The 15018-nt window shown below is 53.7% G+C and overlaps 1 protein-coding gene across 8 annotated transcripts in view; it reads left to right on the top strand.

Moving 5' to 3' along the window:
* Col27a1 (collagen type XXVII alpha 1 chain) overlaps window positions 1–15018 on the top strand; it is a 120358-nt gene that overhangs the window by 45977 nt on the left and 59363 nt on the right. For all 8 annotated transcript variants that reach the window (XM_052717481.1, XM_052717487.1, XM_052717486.1 and 5 more), the window contains exons 11-15: window positions 317–370; window positions 1429–1473; window positions 6630–6683; window positions 8596–8640; window positions 14471–14524. In XM_052717481.1, the coding sequence (XP_052573441.1) occupies window positions 317–370; window positions 1429–1473; window positions 6630–6683; window positions 8596–8640; window positions 14471–14524 (252 nt within the window). The remainder of the gene's footprint in view (window positions 1–316; window positions 371–1428; window positions 1474–6629; window positions 6684–8595; window positions 8641–14470; window positions 14525–15018) is intronic.

Raw genomic sequence — 15018 nt, 5'->3', positions numbered from 1 at the left:
ACCCCCAAGGCAGGTAGATCTCACAGCCCTGCAGCTTCTAACCTGGGTACTAGCTTCCTTCCACAGGTCCCAAGCTGGGTGCCAGGCCTCTGTCATCCTACGCTACCCTCCCTGGTGTGAGCGTATGTGCCTTTGGACTACATCGTGGACGCAGCACCATGCAGTCCACGGGCATATACACTTGCCTCAAGGTCTATGTCATCGAGGAGCACTGGAGCCACCATCACAGAGGACTGGGCTGTGGGATGGCAGCAGGGAGGCTGGGCTAACTGCACCCCATGCTCAGCCTCTCTAATTCCCACCTGCTCTTTTCTAGGGCTACATTGGACTCCCGGGACTCTTCGGCCTGCCGGGATCGGATGGAGAGCGGGTAAGTACCTTTGTGCCTTGTCACCCCTCTGCTCCACCCTGCTGCTACAGATGGCCAGCTGAAGATGTGCATTCCCTCCGGGGGGACACCTGGTCAGGGTAGGGCAGCATGTGTGTACTTCACAGTTATAGCACTGGTGGGAGGGACAAGGTAGGGGGCCCGAGGCCATGTGTTCTAGGTACTTGGGGGACGGGGGCTAGAGAAGGGACTCTGCACAGGAGCTTCTCACCAGCAACAGACTGTTGTATTCTAAATATGAGTTCTGCAGGGACGGCCAGTTGGCTGTTTTTGTAAATGAAGTTTTATTGGCCATAGACATGCTTATAGCTTACCAATGTTTGTGGCTGCTTTCCTGCCACAGTGACAGGGCTGAGTAGCTGTGACAGAGGCCACCCACAGAGCCCCAAGCAGTCTCTCTTCCCTTTTGCACAAGCGTCCACTCATTGCTGGCACAGACACTTGGCTGCTTTGTAAAGTGATGCGAAGCTTGTCTGGGAGAAGGGTGGGGACAGAAGCCAGGTGTCAGACGCCAGGCCAGGCACCCCAGGCAGGACCATAGTAGCTTCGGCGACATCAGGGACAGGGGACACCATGGATGCCTGGCTCCGTTCTGAGCTCTGGGGGTGAATATACACTGGCTTCAGATTGGGTAGGCTTAAGATTTCCCAAGATGCCCTGTCCTCCAGACCAAGTGTCCAAGTCGGAGAAGAGATGCCCGGGACTGGTGACTTTGATACATGCTCCTTCCTCCTCTGAGCCTGTACTTGGAAGTTCAGTTGGAACCCTGTCATTAAGCTAAATATAGAGCATTATAGGAAAGCAGAAGAAGGTGCACTTAGTAAGCACCTGCGGGATGCCAGGAGTGCTGGCAGCTCTCTTTAGGAACTCCCCCAGTAGGTGTTCATAAGTCCTTGAACCCCGATCCACCCATTGAAACATGCAGCTGGCGCTACTGTTCTGGGCAAGCATTCCAGACTACTTGGGACTTCATCCTGGGTGTGGTTTGGGGGGTGCCCGCCTGGAACTTGATAATGATCTTTCTCCTCTTTCTCCTACAGGGCCTCCCTGGTGTTCCTGGCAAGAGGGGCGAGATGGGTAGGCCGGTAAAGATTTTCCGTGTCTATTACGCAGACTCTACGGGTAGCCCCACCTCCCGCTGGTCGGACTGCACTGGTGGTCCCTAAGACCTGGCGCTGTCTGCCTCTCTGCTCTGTTTCTCAGCTGTGGGTGTGGGGTGGGGTACGCAGGTACAGCGGCTGGCCTGAGATGCGGCCTGGGGTTCCTACTGCTCCAGGTGCCTCCTCTATCCCTGTGTGCTGCAGGGGCTTGTGGGTATAGCTTTGTGTCTGGGGCTTCTGTCCAAGTGTTTGTGTTAGTGGCCAGCAGGGACTAGATGACTCAAGTGCTCACCCAGACAGCACACCATCCCCACAGTGTCGGGCCCCCCACTCCATCTATCTTCATTTATGCATACACAAGTTTAGACAACTGTGGAGTGTGGTAGGAGTGGTCCCAGGAACAGTTTGATGTTGACCCCTGACCCCTAACCTTGCCAAAAAAAAAAAAAATCCACTGGCTTGTTTAGGCCTCTCTGTTGCTATAAGGGATTAGTTTTCCTCTTGTTCGGCCATGGATAGGGTATAAAGAGAAAGGCAAGGTCCAGAGAAGTTAAGTAACATGTACAAGGTGTTGCAGCCACTGAACAGTTGAGCTGGGGACGCCAGGGACTGACTCTTGGGAACACCATATGGTACCAATATTATAAAAGTAGGTTTCCTAGCCTCTGCTAGGAAATCCATTGTTCCAGAAGGGGAAACTGAGGCGGTGAGAAATAGAGTGAAATGTGCAGCATCCCTCTGCTGGTGAGACCTCATGACTGTCTTCCACGCCTGTCCCCACTGGTGGCTTAGCTCTCTGCTGCCACCCTGCAGGTTGCTGTCCAGCCTCAGAACCCTGGTCATCTGGTCAGGCCTGCCATTGGCTAGAGAATGCAAGTTGCTTGCCCAGGGTCACACAGCAAATTGGTGGCAAAATCAGGATCTGCACCTAGGACCCCTGATAGCACAGGGTGCTTTCCTTACGGCCCCTCTTCTCTCCATCCAGTCCTTTCTCCTCCAGAGGAATTTACAGCTCTCACCCCTGCCTCACCCCTCGTGCTAGAAAGGGAGTGTGTAATTCTGGAAGAAGGTCCAAATATAAAATGTTGGCAGTTGGCTAGAGCTGGCAGGGCTTCTGGGCTGGCTGGTTCAGTCTTATGCATAGCAGATGGCTGAGCCATGTCCCAGCCGGAACCTCTCATTGATTCTAGAAAGAGGCTGCAGTGAGTTCTCTGGTCTAGCTCTCTCTCTCTCTGGATCTGTCATCAGTACATTGGGGTGTCTGGTGAAGCCAGCTAACCCCACAGTGCTGTGTACGGCCTGGACCTATCTACTGTGGCCAGGCCTGCATAGAGTCAGGAAGGCAATCCTGACACTGGACTAGATGGTCCAGGATTGGCTCAGTCTCTCACTGTGTGATTCAGAGATGGTGAGCGCTTGCCCGAGGACACACAGCTATCTGGTTCAGAACAGGGCTTCCTGCCCTGAGCTTTTTCAAGACCTCAGATACGGAAGCAGGAAGTGTATATTCCCACATGGGGAAACTGAGGCCCAAACAGATGATGTGAGCCAGAGTTGTCCCAGGGATCTCTGGGAGACTTCTGCCTGCCTGTCTCCATCTCTTTTCCCATCAGTGGATTTCCTATCTGGCTTCACAGGCCAGGGTAGGACATGAACTGCATCATGAAGCAAGGGAGCTGGGAACCTCAGGGGGCCTTCTCCATCAGCACATTTCAAGTACAGTAGGGAGGATGCAGGCTAGACCTGTGCAGGGACTTCCAGACATTAAAAAATTTAACTATTATACCTTTTTAAAAGTCGGTGACTTCTGGAGGCTGCTGAATAGTTCCGTGGTGGGTACCAACCCCGACTAGTGGTGTAGTGGTGCATTGCAGCTTGCTGGGGACTAGATTGAGTAGTTAATGATGCTTACTTGGCTCAGTCTTGCCTAGGGTGCAGGTTTGCAGGCTAGGAGACAGAGTGAAGCACAGGAGGTCATCTATTGAATACTTAGGCTGCCCTGGCCTTGCGTCTACCGCTGTAACAGAGGAGCAGATTCTGGAGTCAGGAGCATGGCTGAAATGCCTTTAGAGGTCTGGGCCTTTGGCACATTGCTGTCTACACCTCAGGCCCTCTGAACTGCTGCCATCCAGAGAGAGGGTGGAGCCTGGCCCCAGTCTTTTTTCTTCTGCTGGGCCTGGTCCTGCTCACAGTACGAGGCGTTCAGTCCCAGAGGGGCCCGACCTAGGGAGGCAGAGGAGCCACGTAGCAGGCCCGGCCGTGAGCCAAGTTCATTCCTTGGGCCATGGGCCAGGCTGCTGCTGTCAGGGGTTGGGGAGACAGAGGAAGGAAGTGCCTGTTGCCACAGGCTGATGTGCAGCCATATCATCACACATACATCAGGCACAGTCAGTAGGCACTGGATGGCCCGCTGGGCCGAGAACAGAGGCCCTGGGTAGCCACTGGGTGTGGCCACGTGCTAGGGAGTGGAGTGGCAGGAGCTTGGAATCTCAGTCTCCGACCAGAGTAGCAAACTGCTGTTCACCCAGGCTTGCTGCGTCTCAGACCACCTATAATTGTTCTAGCACCCTTAAAAGCGTCCGTGTTTCCTAACAGTCTTTTTAAACAAAAACCCTAGACTCCCAGACATTGCCCGTCCACTAGAGAGACAAAGCTGGAAATGGAGAAGGAGAGCTGGTCCCCAAGACCACTGTGTACATCCAGGCAGAGCTGGAGTTAGTGCGCGTTAGTCCAGAGCTGGGATGGCCTTTGAGATGCTGAGCTTCTTCTAGTTCCTCTGCCCATGCTCGGTGTCACAGCGTAAACACCAAGAGACCAGCTCTGGGGCCGGACTGCCTGAATTCAAATCCCCACCGTGCTATCCTATAGCTGTGTGTCTTTGAACAGGTTTCTTAACCTCTCTGAACCTCTTGATATCGAAAGCAGAGTCCCTTTCATGAGTCTGTTGGGGTTGTTTGTTCCTGTCACGGCTTTGTCCTTCTACGGCTCACGGGCTGGCTTAGTCTCCTGCTGAACTGCAGCAGGGACTCATTGGAGTTTGGAGTCAACTTTCAGAAGGCAATAATCTTGAGTCTCTCCCTGGTCTTAGTGTTGTCTGAAGTAAAGCAGACATAACCCATTCGCTACTCGCGAATCCAGAATGACTTGGGACTGTCCCTCTGGGTGGTAGATCCAGGATGGCTCGGGACTGTCCCTCTGGGTGGTAGATCCAGGATGGCTCGGGACTGTCCCTCTGGGTGGTAGATCCAGAGTGGCTCGGGGCTGCTGGCCTGGCTATTGGGTTTGAGTGGAGTATTGAGCCAGCTCGGAGCTGCCCTGTGTGCAGAGCCCACCTGGTGCTGCTACCTATTAATCTCAGGCCTTGCGTACAGGATGGACCAATAAATCCCCAGGTTGCCCAGGCTCGTGGAACCTCATGCAGGAAGGTCTCCTTCCTCCCCTGCCTTGTGTAGGGGTCAGGCCTGGCTACTACATCTTTGGGGATCAGCCCCTCCGTAGCACATCACATAGCTGCCTGGGGAAGCCAGGTAGAACCGGCAATCCCCAGGCCTTGCCATTGGGACCATACGGAGCCAGCCAGTGCTGCTGTGGCACACTGCCCTCATTCCACGAGGGACTGCCTTCCTACCCTGTCCCCCACCCCCACCCCAGCAACCACCACAGAGGAAAAGTCAGTGCCTTCAGAAGGTGTCCCATATCACAGCCCACCTGACAGATGTCCCCTGTCCCATGAGGTGACAGCAATCAGCATTATGACAGAGGATCTGGATTGGAGACGGGCCAGTGTCAGCTAGCCGAGACTCCAGGGTCAGGGGAAGAGGGGGCGTGTATGGGTTGTATGCACTGCACCAAGACAGGACTGTGGTGGAAGCACTCTGTCACTCCGTGTGCCGGGTGGACACTCTGTCTCCTCCTCATGCTGGGCGGGGCCCAGATGAGACTCACAGGAGTGGAAGTGGACAGAGGTCAGAGCCCAGTGACTTCCTGCCTGAGCCTCGACTTCCCCGTCAGTTAAATAGGATCAGTCACCTTTCCATCAGCATGAATGTCAGACCCATGTGCCGCCTTGCGTGCGAAAACAGCAACCTGGTCCCAGACGATCGAAGCGGGGTCCGAATGCACCCGTGCTTCCTGGGCCAGTGGCATTCGCCTGTGCTGTGCTGTTCGCGGAGAGGGGCTGTGTGCTCCCACGCAGGCAGGCGCAGATACAGAGTCAGGATCTCCGCTCGGGTACAGACCATGGGACTGTGTCTGGTTTTGTTGTTGTTTTGGTTTCCTGCTCTCACTGGATAGTCCAGAAGTAGTAATAGCAAGCCAGAGTGTGAGGCTCCTTCAAGAGGCTGGGGGAGGGGGACTTCACAGTCTGGCCGTATTTGTGTTCATTCTTTCTGTCAGGCAAATGTGAGATTTGCTTCCCATTCACCTTGGGAAAGCCGCAGTTCGAACTGGAAGAGGGGAAGAGGTTTACAGGCTCTAGCTACATCCCTCCCTTTCCTTTGAAGTAGGAATGGATCCCCCCACCCCCACCACCCCTCGGTCGCCTCCTTACAGCTGATGTTTTTCCAGCTGCCTGGCTCCCTGAGGGGTGTGGGGCTTCTTAGTCAGGTCTCCAATGGGCTGAAGGGCCAGACCTGCCTCTCTGTGACCATAGTGCTGATCTTCCCTAGCAATGTGACCTTACATGACCTTGCCGTTTACCCTGTCACAGCCTTAGCTTGTGACATAGGAATGGTAGTTCCACAGCATGGCTTCTGAGGTGCAAAGCACAGCCACAGAGGCCTTCCTTTGGTCAGGGGGGAAACTGAGGCCCGAGGGTGAGAAAGGTGCACTACAAACTTCAGCCGGTTGGCAACGGTCTAGGTCTGAGCCTTGCTTCCTGCCTCAGTCTGTATCATTTCCACTCTACTGGGACCAGGTCCCAGACCTGGGGAGGACTCCTGTCCCGCCTCTCAGATTGGCTGAGGCCTGTCCCTTGGTTCCATGTGCGCTGGTGTTTGTGGGTAGCAGGAAGGACTTCAGAACCCCAGATCTGAGGCATGAACCTGCTCAGACAGTGTTCCTGCATCCCCTGAGGGCGTGGCTCAGAGCCAAACTGCAACCCTGAATACTAACCTCCGTATTCTTCTCTGTCCTTCCCTCAGGGCTTCCCTGGAGACTTTGGGGAAAGAGGCCCTCCTGGACTTGATGGGAACCCTGTAAGTACCTCCATGCTTGCCAACAGGCCAGAGTACAGCAGACTTGAGGAGCCTGAGTTTGGGGGTCAGACAGAACTGGGTTGTCCCCAGCCCATGACCTACTAGCTGGGTGCCCTTGGCAAAAAATGGAAAGACTTCTCTGAGTCCCTTTCTTTTGGAGTGTCTGTGGCCTTTTGGGAGAGTCCCTGACTACTTAGCTGTAGGTGGTGCCAGTCTCTGGGGCTTTTGTCTGGTGAAAAAACCCCAGCTGCCACCCGGAGGAGGCACCAGAACCATTTACAGGTAGTTCGGCTTGGCAAAGCCACCTGCTGCAAGCTTTGTTGGAGGCAGAGGCAAGTTCACAGGCATCTTCAACTTTACAGTTTGTAAATGTGCAGAGGCCCAGCTTGCCTGCAAGGAGATGGGTTGGTCTCCCCTTGGGGAGTCCGTTTGCTTTTCCCTTCTTGTCCCAGCCCCAGGCCCTGGGTGGGAGAGGACATTAATGTCAGCCTGGGTTGCAGACCATGGCCAGTGTTCTCAGGAACACCTGCTCAGGTCCTTGACTTTCCCTGGGGCTTGTTACCAGAGCAGCCATGCCCAGCTGTGTCCACTGGGACCTCCACCAGCACTCTGCCATATGTTGGCCCATTGCCGTGCCATAAATGCTCCTGAGCCTGACCTACCCAGATGCCTCAGGGACTAAGATCCCCCAGGCCTGACCTAGCCAGGAATGTGGAGTTTGTCCCTTGGTAAACCCGTTCATTCCTCTGCACCCCAGTTTCCCCCTCAAAGTGCGGGTCAGAATGCATGCTTTGGAGAATGGAAGGTCTTGGCCGCTGCAGGTGTTCAGGGGACAGTTGTCATTAATACTAAGTGTCCATAAGGTGGTCCCTGGTCTCAGTGCTACCTCCTTAGGCCATTGTACTTGGCTGGGGGAGCTGGGTGGCACAGAGGAGGGAGGGGAGAGTAGGAATGGCCTGTGGAGAAGACAGAAGAACTGGGGTAAGGAAAGAGCTGCAAGATACCTTTCAAGGGTTTGCAGGGGGAGCCAGGCCCTTCCCACAGACTCGCCTCTTAATGGGTTAGCATCACACCAAAGGATATGGCCTTCTGGGAATTTCCCTGGATTGGGAGAGACATGTTTCTCCTTAGGGTCTGGAGGAATAAAACAATTTCCTGGCCTTGGCATGAGCTCTGCCATGGAGTTATTGAGGGACCTTAGCAAGTCATTTCCCTTCAGGGCAGTCCCACAGTTGTATCAACAAGGACAGCCCTGGGAGAGGCTGGCATTTCTTACCGTTAATCAGTGGCCAGAACCTCAAGGTTTGATTCATGACTATCTGTTTTGAATGTGAGCCAGACTCTTCCCTCCTTTTTTTTTTTTTTTTTTTTTTTTTTTTGGTTTGTTTTGGTTTTTTTGTTTGTTTTTTATCCGGGTGTAGACAATAGATGGTCAATTTATAAAGCTTTTGGGGACTGGAGTTGGAAGGTCAGTCCCACATTGTCCCATCCTCTGGCCCCAACAAGACCTTCCCATGACATCCGGGAAGTCCCAAGAATGGGCAGACCTGGAGAGCCTGAATGGTGATGGAGCCCTAGTGTTTCCCTCTTTGCTTGCCTCTGACCTTGGACCACTCACCTCCGAAATCCCAGTGTCCTCTCCACGAGAGGAAAACACCTCCACCTGCTTATGGCCTGGGTCCAGTCCCACCCGTGTGTCTGTCCTTCATGCTAGGTGCCAGGCTTGGAAGTGACAGGTGGGATAGATGGTAGAGGGGGTGTCTTCTTCAAACCCAGGCCAAGCACAAAGGAACACCTAGGGACTGTGGTCAGGAAGAGGGGAAGTCTGCTCCCAATGCTCCAATCGGCACCTGCGTGGGGTATGGTGTGGAGGGAGGCGGGGCAGTCACCACCTTGATTTCTGTGTTTTCAGGGAGAAATTGGTCTGCCAGGGCCACCAGGAGTCCCCGGCCTCATTGTAAGTACACACATGCCTAGGCCCACGGTGGGCAGAGATGGGATAGCCGGGGTGTGAGGAGCAGGCAAGGGACCCACGGGGGAGGTCAGAAGGGCCTCTTCCATCAACTCCCCAGAGGGCTGAGGGGGAGAATGGGGAGTGAGGAGATAGGAGTAAAGGCAAAGCCGTGCTGTGTGACTGCAGGTAGCTTAACCCCCTTCTCTGAGCATCGTTGATTGCATGAGGATGAGTCCTGGAGTATGGGGCTGCCAAACATCCTCAGGCTTGCTGCCTGTCCCCTGACTTACAGGCGGGTAGGTCAGTGTGATAGCGGGCCATTGAGCCTGTGAAGGGCTCAGGCCCAGAGGGAGACTGTGGCTAGCAGGGGAGCAGAGACTAGAGCATGATAGGCAGCTTTCTTCACCCTTTTCCTCAAAGCACTGACTTTGGAGCCAGAGTGCCCAGTTCAAGTCCCAGCACTGTCAAATCCTTGTCGTGTGACCTGAGCTTTAGTTTGCTCGTCTGTAAAGTGGAGATGGGCAGAGTCCTCTTGGATTCCTGTGGGGATGGAAGGAGGGTGGGGACAGTGTGGCCAGCTCCAGCACTCTAAGTTCTGAGTCCCTCGACTATATCTTTTATCTCAACCATTATCTGCTGTGATGCCTGGGCCCAAGAGGCTGGGGAGCGGGAGGGGACAGGGCCTCTGACTGTTCCTGGCTGGAAAAGCCTTGGAGGGTGGCTCTGTCACTCAGCATAGCACTTGTTGCCTGGCCTGTAGAGCTAGTCTTGACTCAGCCCTGAGGGCCAGTGAGAGGCCAGAGCCTGGGGTGAACCTAGAAATGTCCCCCTAGAATCTGCTTCTCTGCTCTGGCCTTGTGAAGCCTGTGGTGTGGTGGCAGGGGGCACGAGGTGGCTCCCCAGACACGAGGGATGGCTTGTTCTTCCAACACCTGTGCTGAAGATGGTGGTGGAGGAGTAGGAAACACGCCACTCCCCAGCAGTCTGTCCTTGGAAGAGGGCCCAGGGTCCCCAGAAGCATCATTCCTGCTCAGGCAGGTCGGAGCAGAGCCTGGGTGAGGGGATGTGGGGCCAGGTCAACCTCTTGGTTCTGATCTCCAATGATGACCTTACCTCTGTGAACCCCAGGAACCCTCTGTCACATGGGATCCTCGTCCTCATTTGTAATATGGGATTATTGTCCTCATTTATTCTGGGACCACAGATGCGTGTAGTCCAATCTGGGCCCTGGCACCAGACCTCCTGGGTTTGAGTCCTAGTTCACCTACTCATCTAATCCCTATCCTGGATGTATTTCTTCCCCTTCTGACCTTCAGTTTTTTCACCTATAAAATGGACATTGTAGTAGTGCTTGCTTTGGGGGATTGGTGTTACGGTTTAAGTAGCTTAGCACATTCATGTACACAGTGTTTGGAACACAGTAAGGCTCCAAGCAGCAATAATCATAACAATTGCTATTTTTGTTTTTCTGTTACGTGTCTGATAGCATTGCACACTGGAACTGGGTGGGAGAGTGTGCTAAAATTGACTAGTGATGTCTGCCTTGGAGGGGGATGCTATCGTTAGCTAGTAAGATCCTCCTTGGCTGAAGATGCTACAGTTGACAGTGATGTCTGCCTTGGCTAGGGATGGGGAAGTATTAACTTAGACACTTGCCTCTTATGTTCATTCAACAGAACTTTGCTGACTACTTACTTTGGCAGTGTGTGCCATGAGAATCTGAGAACATGCTGGAAGTCTTAGTATCTATTTTTTTTTTCTAAGCTCTGAAGAGATCACTGGAGCGTATGACCATTAAGCTCCAATGTGAACACCTCGGGTGCTAAAAACTCTCTCCTTCCCTGGTCCATCGGAGCACACAGTCTTCATTTTCCAGTGTTTTCCTGTCTTGAGCCCAGGTTACCCTCACTGTCTCTGGGAGAGGCTGTTTTGGGTCAAATGCCCATTTCCTGCTCTTCAGCTCCTTCAGTATGATCAATACTGATCCCAAAATTTACAAAGGGGGTACTCCCACATTCTGACAGTCATCGTTGGCACATGTTCCCATTTGGCATTGTCCCAGTATTCTGGGTTGGGTCCTGAGAATAGAATGAGTTCTGTTTGGATGAATGAACAGGTTCAACGGACCCAGACTGTGGAGGAACTCTGTGATGTTCCTCCATATACATGGCACGTTCCTTCCAGCCTCAGAACTACCAGACAAAATGCAAGTCCCAGGTGGATTTGGATGCCAGATGTGATGTTTAGGACACGTTTGTGCTAGAATGTTGTTCTGTTCACCTATCATCCAAATATAACTGGGGCCTCTTTCTGTTCTGATCTGATGCTGCAGCTTACAGTGTCTCTTTGGAAAGAGGGGAAACAGACCACAGGTCAAGGTCACACACAAGGCAGGAGAAGGAGCTTGATTCAAGTCCAATACCCCTGTCTTTCAGTCCAGGGACCTTTCCTGTCTCCTTCTTGGCTGAGCTCTGGGTCTGCCTACAGTTCTCAGCCCCATGCCTACAAGGTTTCCAAAGAGCTTCTCTTTTCTCCGGCCTCCCTCACTCGGTGTCTTTCTCTGGTCACTGCCAGCTTCTCTTTGCCTATTTTCAGATTCCCTTCTCTGCCAGAATGAAGTTCCTCTCATCTTGGCACCTTTAGGTGGGGGTCACTGGGCTGGGCCTGAGTCCACCAAGCCCTGAGTGAGTGCCTTCTCTTGTTCTAGAGCTCTGTGAGTGGGAACTTCAGAGCCTGAGGGAGCTTCCTGGGGAACTGGAAAGGAAAGAGTCTCTGCCATGAGGTGTAGGAGGAATTGGGACTGAGTCACGAATGATTTTCTAGAATGTATGGGTGTTCAGCTGAGTGCGTGTGTGTGTGTGTGTGTGTGTGTGTGTGTGTGTGTGTGTGTGTGTGTGTAGGGGAGGAGTCCATGCTTTGATGGTCAGTTTTTTGTAGAAACCAAGATATACTCAACCCTCTGTGGAGTCAGCTGACTCCAGACCCTAGAGCAGGGAGGTGACAGAGCTCTGGGGTCACGGCCAAGTGGTGCAGTTACAGGAACAAAGGTCTAGCAGTGTCAGTGGTCAGCCCAGCACACCAGGCTAAGACACAGGTGAGCCAAGGCTGGGGACATTACAGGCCAGATGCCACAGCTGAAGAGGAGCCGCGAGGCTGGAAGGAGAGAGAGACTTCTGGAGAGGAGGGAGGGTCCTGCCTTGGAAACCCCCACGGGTTTCCTCCAAGGTCCCTTGCAAACCCTGATCTGGATGCCTATGTCATGGTTTTGGGTTCTTGCTGTCAGAGGCTTCCCCAGGACTTGTAAGCATGAATTCATACCTGGACAGACAGACAGACAGTCCTGAGGTCTGATCCTGCCTCTGCCCCACTCAGTACTTCCAGGGCACGTGTTCTGGACCCTCTTTTTCCTCATCTGTAACTGCCATGCTGGTTGCATGGGTGGACAGTGGTGAACTGCTAGTGGCCCGGTGCATCATTCGGAGTCTGGCTAGGGAGGGCTGGACCGAGGAGGGTTGGCAGCTGCCCCTGGAATTGGACAGACAGCAGGGGGGCTTTAATTGCTTTCAGCTGTGTTGGCTGTGATCCTGGTGGGGGCCTGGAGAGGAAGGGGATGGTGTGAAGTAGTGCCTGGGAGCTTAGGCATGGTTCGGACCTAAGGGTCTTCCTTGTTATTCTCATGGGAACACTCAGCAGTCAGGCTGTATGAGGTGTCCTCTGGGGACAGTGACCCACAGAGTCCCTTCCCCTCCCTTTGTAGGCCAATCTGGGACCCCGTATTTCTAAGACCTACCTTCTGCGACTGCGACTGCGACTGCCTCCCCTAAGGTCCTCCAGCTGCAGTCCTCACATCTAGGGTCGTTTTGCCACAATGGCTTCCCCCTTGGAGTGATGTGTATTCATGTCAAGCCCCTTCTCCGACACCCACACAGCCTTTGAGTGTCCCACATGCTCATCGTCCAGCCTGCGTGATTCTCGACCCCTCACAAGCTGCCTTTAGCTTAGGCTGCCACAGGAAAAGCCAGCCTGAGTTCCTGGAGCTGTTGGCTGGTCCTCTGCCCTCTGCCAGGAGCCTAGGGAGCAGCGATCTCTTACAGAGTCTGCTCTGTCCATCATACCGCGGGGACCATGGGCATCACTCTCCTCCACTTGGGGCTGGCAGCAGGGGTTGGTTTTTTTAATGTAGCCTCGGAAGGCTGGCTTCCCCTCCCAACTCTGCCTGTGAGATTCGCTTCTTCCAAAGACTTCAGAACTGGACATGGCTGCAGGCCCGGCCTCTTGGCCTCTTCTTTGGTACATCAGCCATGGTAGAAAAAGTGACCCACCGGAGTTGTGAGAAGTAACTGAGAAGAGGGGAATCAGGGACTCTGTTGCTCTGTGTCCTGCAATGGTCTTATTAGGTCATGATGGTCATTGTTAGACCGAGGTGTTCTTTTTCTTGATGGACACTGGGAGCAGGATTTGCTAGCGAAGGCTCAGCAGAGAGGGCTGAACCCAGCCAAGTGGCAGTCCTGAAGTCCTGAGTCGGGATTTGCCTGCCATGGGCTAGTACCTGTGTTTCAGGCAGGGGAGGAATGGACATGTCTAGTCTGAAAAGCTCCTCTCCGCTACCCATCTGCAGGTCCCCCAGCCTTTCTGGAGCTCTCCACTGGCATTCTCTGCTGCTGGGCTTCCGGGGCTGACCTTATGCCCCAACCTCAGGGCCTTTGCCAAGGAGTCCAAAGAGTCTGAAACAGGGTAGTAGGGAACCGATGCCCAGAGAGCTCAAGTACATTGATTGCAACCGCAAAGCCTGCTGGGTCAGTGAGGGAAGATGAACAAGGTGAAAAGAACGGCTTTTTTCCCCCTAGAACAACTCCATGTTATGGCTGAGCTTGGGGGTGGCTATGAGGGAGTGAGCAGAGTGACATTGGAGGGAATGGAGTGGATTTTGAATAAAGAAATTCACCCACTTTGCTCTAAGCCTGGATTCCCTGACCTCAGCACTTCTGAGTCTGGGGCTGGGTTACCCTTTGCTGGGATCTGTCCCGTGTACTGCAGGATTGTTGGTGGCCCCTGGCTGACCTCCATCTGTTAGATGGTAGTAGCCTCTCTTAAATTGTGACAACACACACTACCCTAGACGTTTTCTCACCTGCTAACTCAGCTGCTCCTTGGAACGGTGCTAAGGAAACAAAGTGTTGCTACTCTCCCTGTCCCATGCTAGGTAATTGGCAGAGGGACATGAAATGTCCCTCCAGCCATCGGGAGCTCCTGTGGAGAACACCCTTGGGGTCACTGGACCTCCCAAGTCCAGGATTCCTGCTGTTCCTGACCCAAAGCTGGATCCCCAGCCTGTTGTCCAAGAACCAACTCTGCGTCTTGGGGACCATAGACAATATAGAGCACCCAGAATGCCTCCTGTCCTTGTTGCCTTGTGAGGAGCTGTCAGCTGCCCTGGGCAGCAGGAAGTGTTCCTCATCCCTCATCCCAAAGAATAAACATGTACTTAACTCGTACAGCAGCCCCAGAGCAGAGAATCCTGGTCCCCATTTTGCAGAGAAGGAGACTGAAGTCCAAAGAAGTTATGAGTCCTTTATGTAGTGGACAGAAGTCTTGCTGTCTAATAAGAAGTTCTGGGAGGGGTGTGACCGCTCCTGAGATGTGGCCAAGATCAGGCATTGTGGCCGGCTCTGATTCCAAGTGGAAGTGAACGGCAGAACACTCCTAATTCCAAGACCAGCCCAAGGGTGTGAACTGCATCTTCAGTCCAGCTGCTGGGATCTGGGGGATCCTCCCTCCCAGATCTCCCCCCAGGGCCACCTCTCATGGTGTCTTCGTCTTTGTCTCTCCCCAGGGTGACATGGGAGCATTGGGTCCACTTGGCTACCCGGGACCCAAAGGCATGAAGGTAAGTTAAATGAAGGCTCCCCAAGTTCAGGCCCCACCCCGACTGGGCACCCCAGAAGAAGGGCACCGTCTGATGTCACTGGGAGGGGAGATGGGAAAGGCTGGCTGGGAGCTCAGTTCTCTGGCCTGAGAGCTGGCCAGCATCTGTATGTCATTTAGGCCAGACATCTTTATTGAACACTAAGTCCACAAGCTGAATGGGAGGCCAGTGTGGTTCTGGGATGTGGGACTCACGGCCAGTGATGTAGACACCCTCGTGGCAAGCAGTGAGCTTGGTCCTCACAAGTGGAAGACACTTGTCCAGGAAAGCCCAGGTCCTGGCTGTCAGCCCCCTCTGCTCTGGGTTGAGTTCAGGGATGAGGGTCACTGCAGCTTCTCACAGCTAATCACACAACCCTTTGCCTTGTGAGGTGGGCATCACTGCCCCCTTGGCTCATCAGAATACGGAGCCCCAGGGTGGGGGCCAGCTCAGGGTCTTGAAGCATGTCAGTAGTC

Source organism: Peromyscus californicus, unplaced genomic scaffold (genome assembly GCF_007827085.1).
Source record: "Peromyscus californicus insignis strain IS unplaced genomic scaffold, ASM782708v3 Scaffold_5__1_contigs__length_169319896, whole genome shotgun sequence".
NCBI lineage: Eukaryota > Metazoa > Chordata > Mammalia > Rodentia > Cricetidae > Peromyscus > Peromyscus californicus.
The sequence above is the reverse complement of the archived record's forward strand: the minus strand, read 5'-3'. Positions and strand labels throughout refer to the sequence as shown.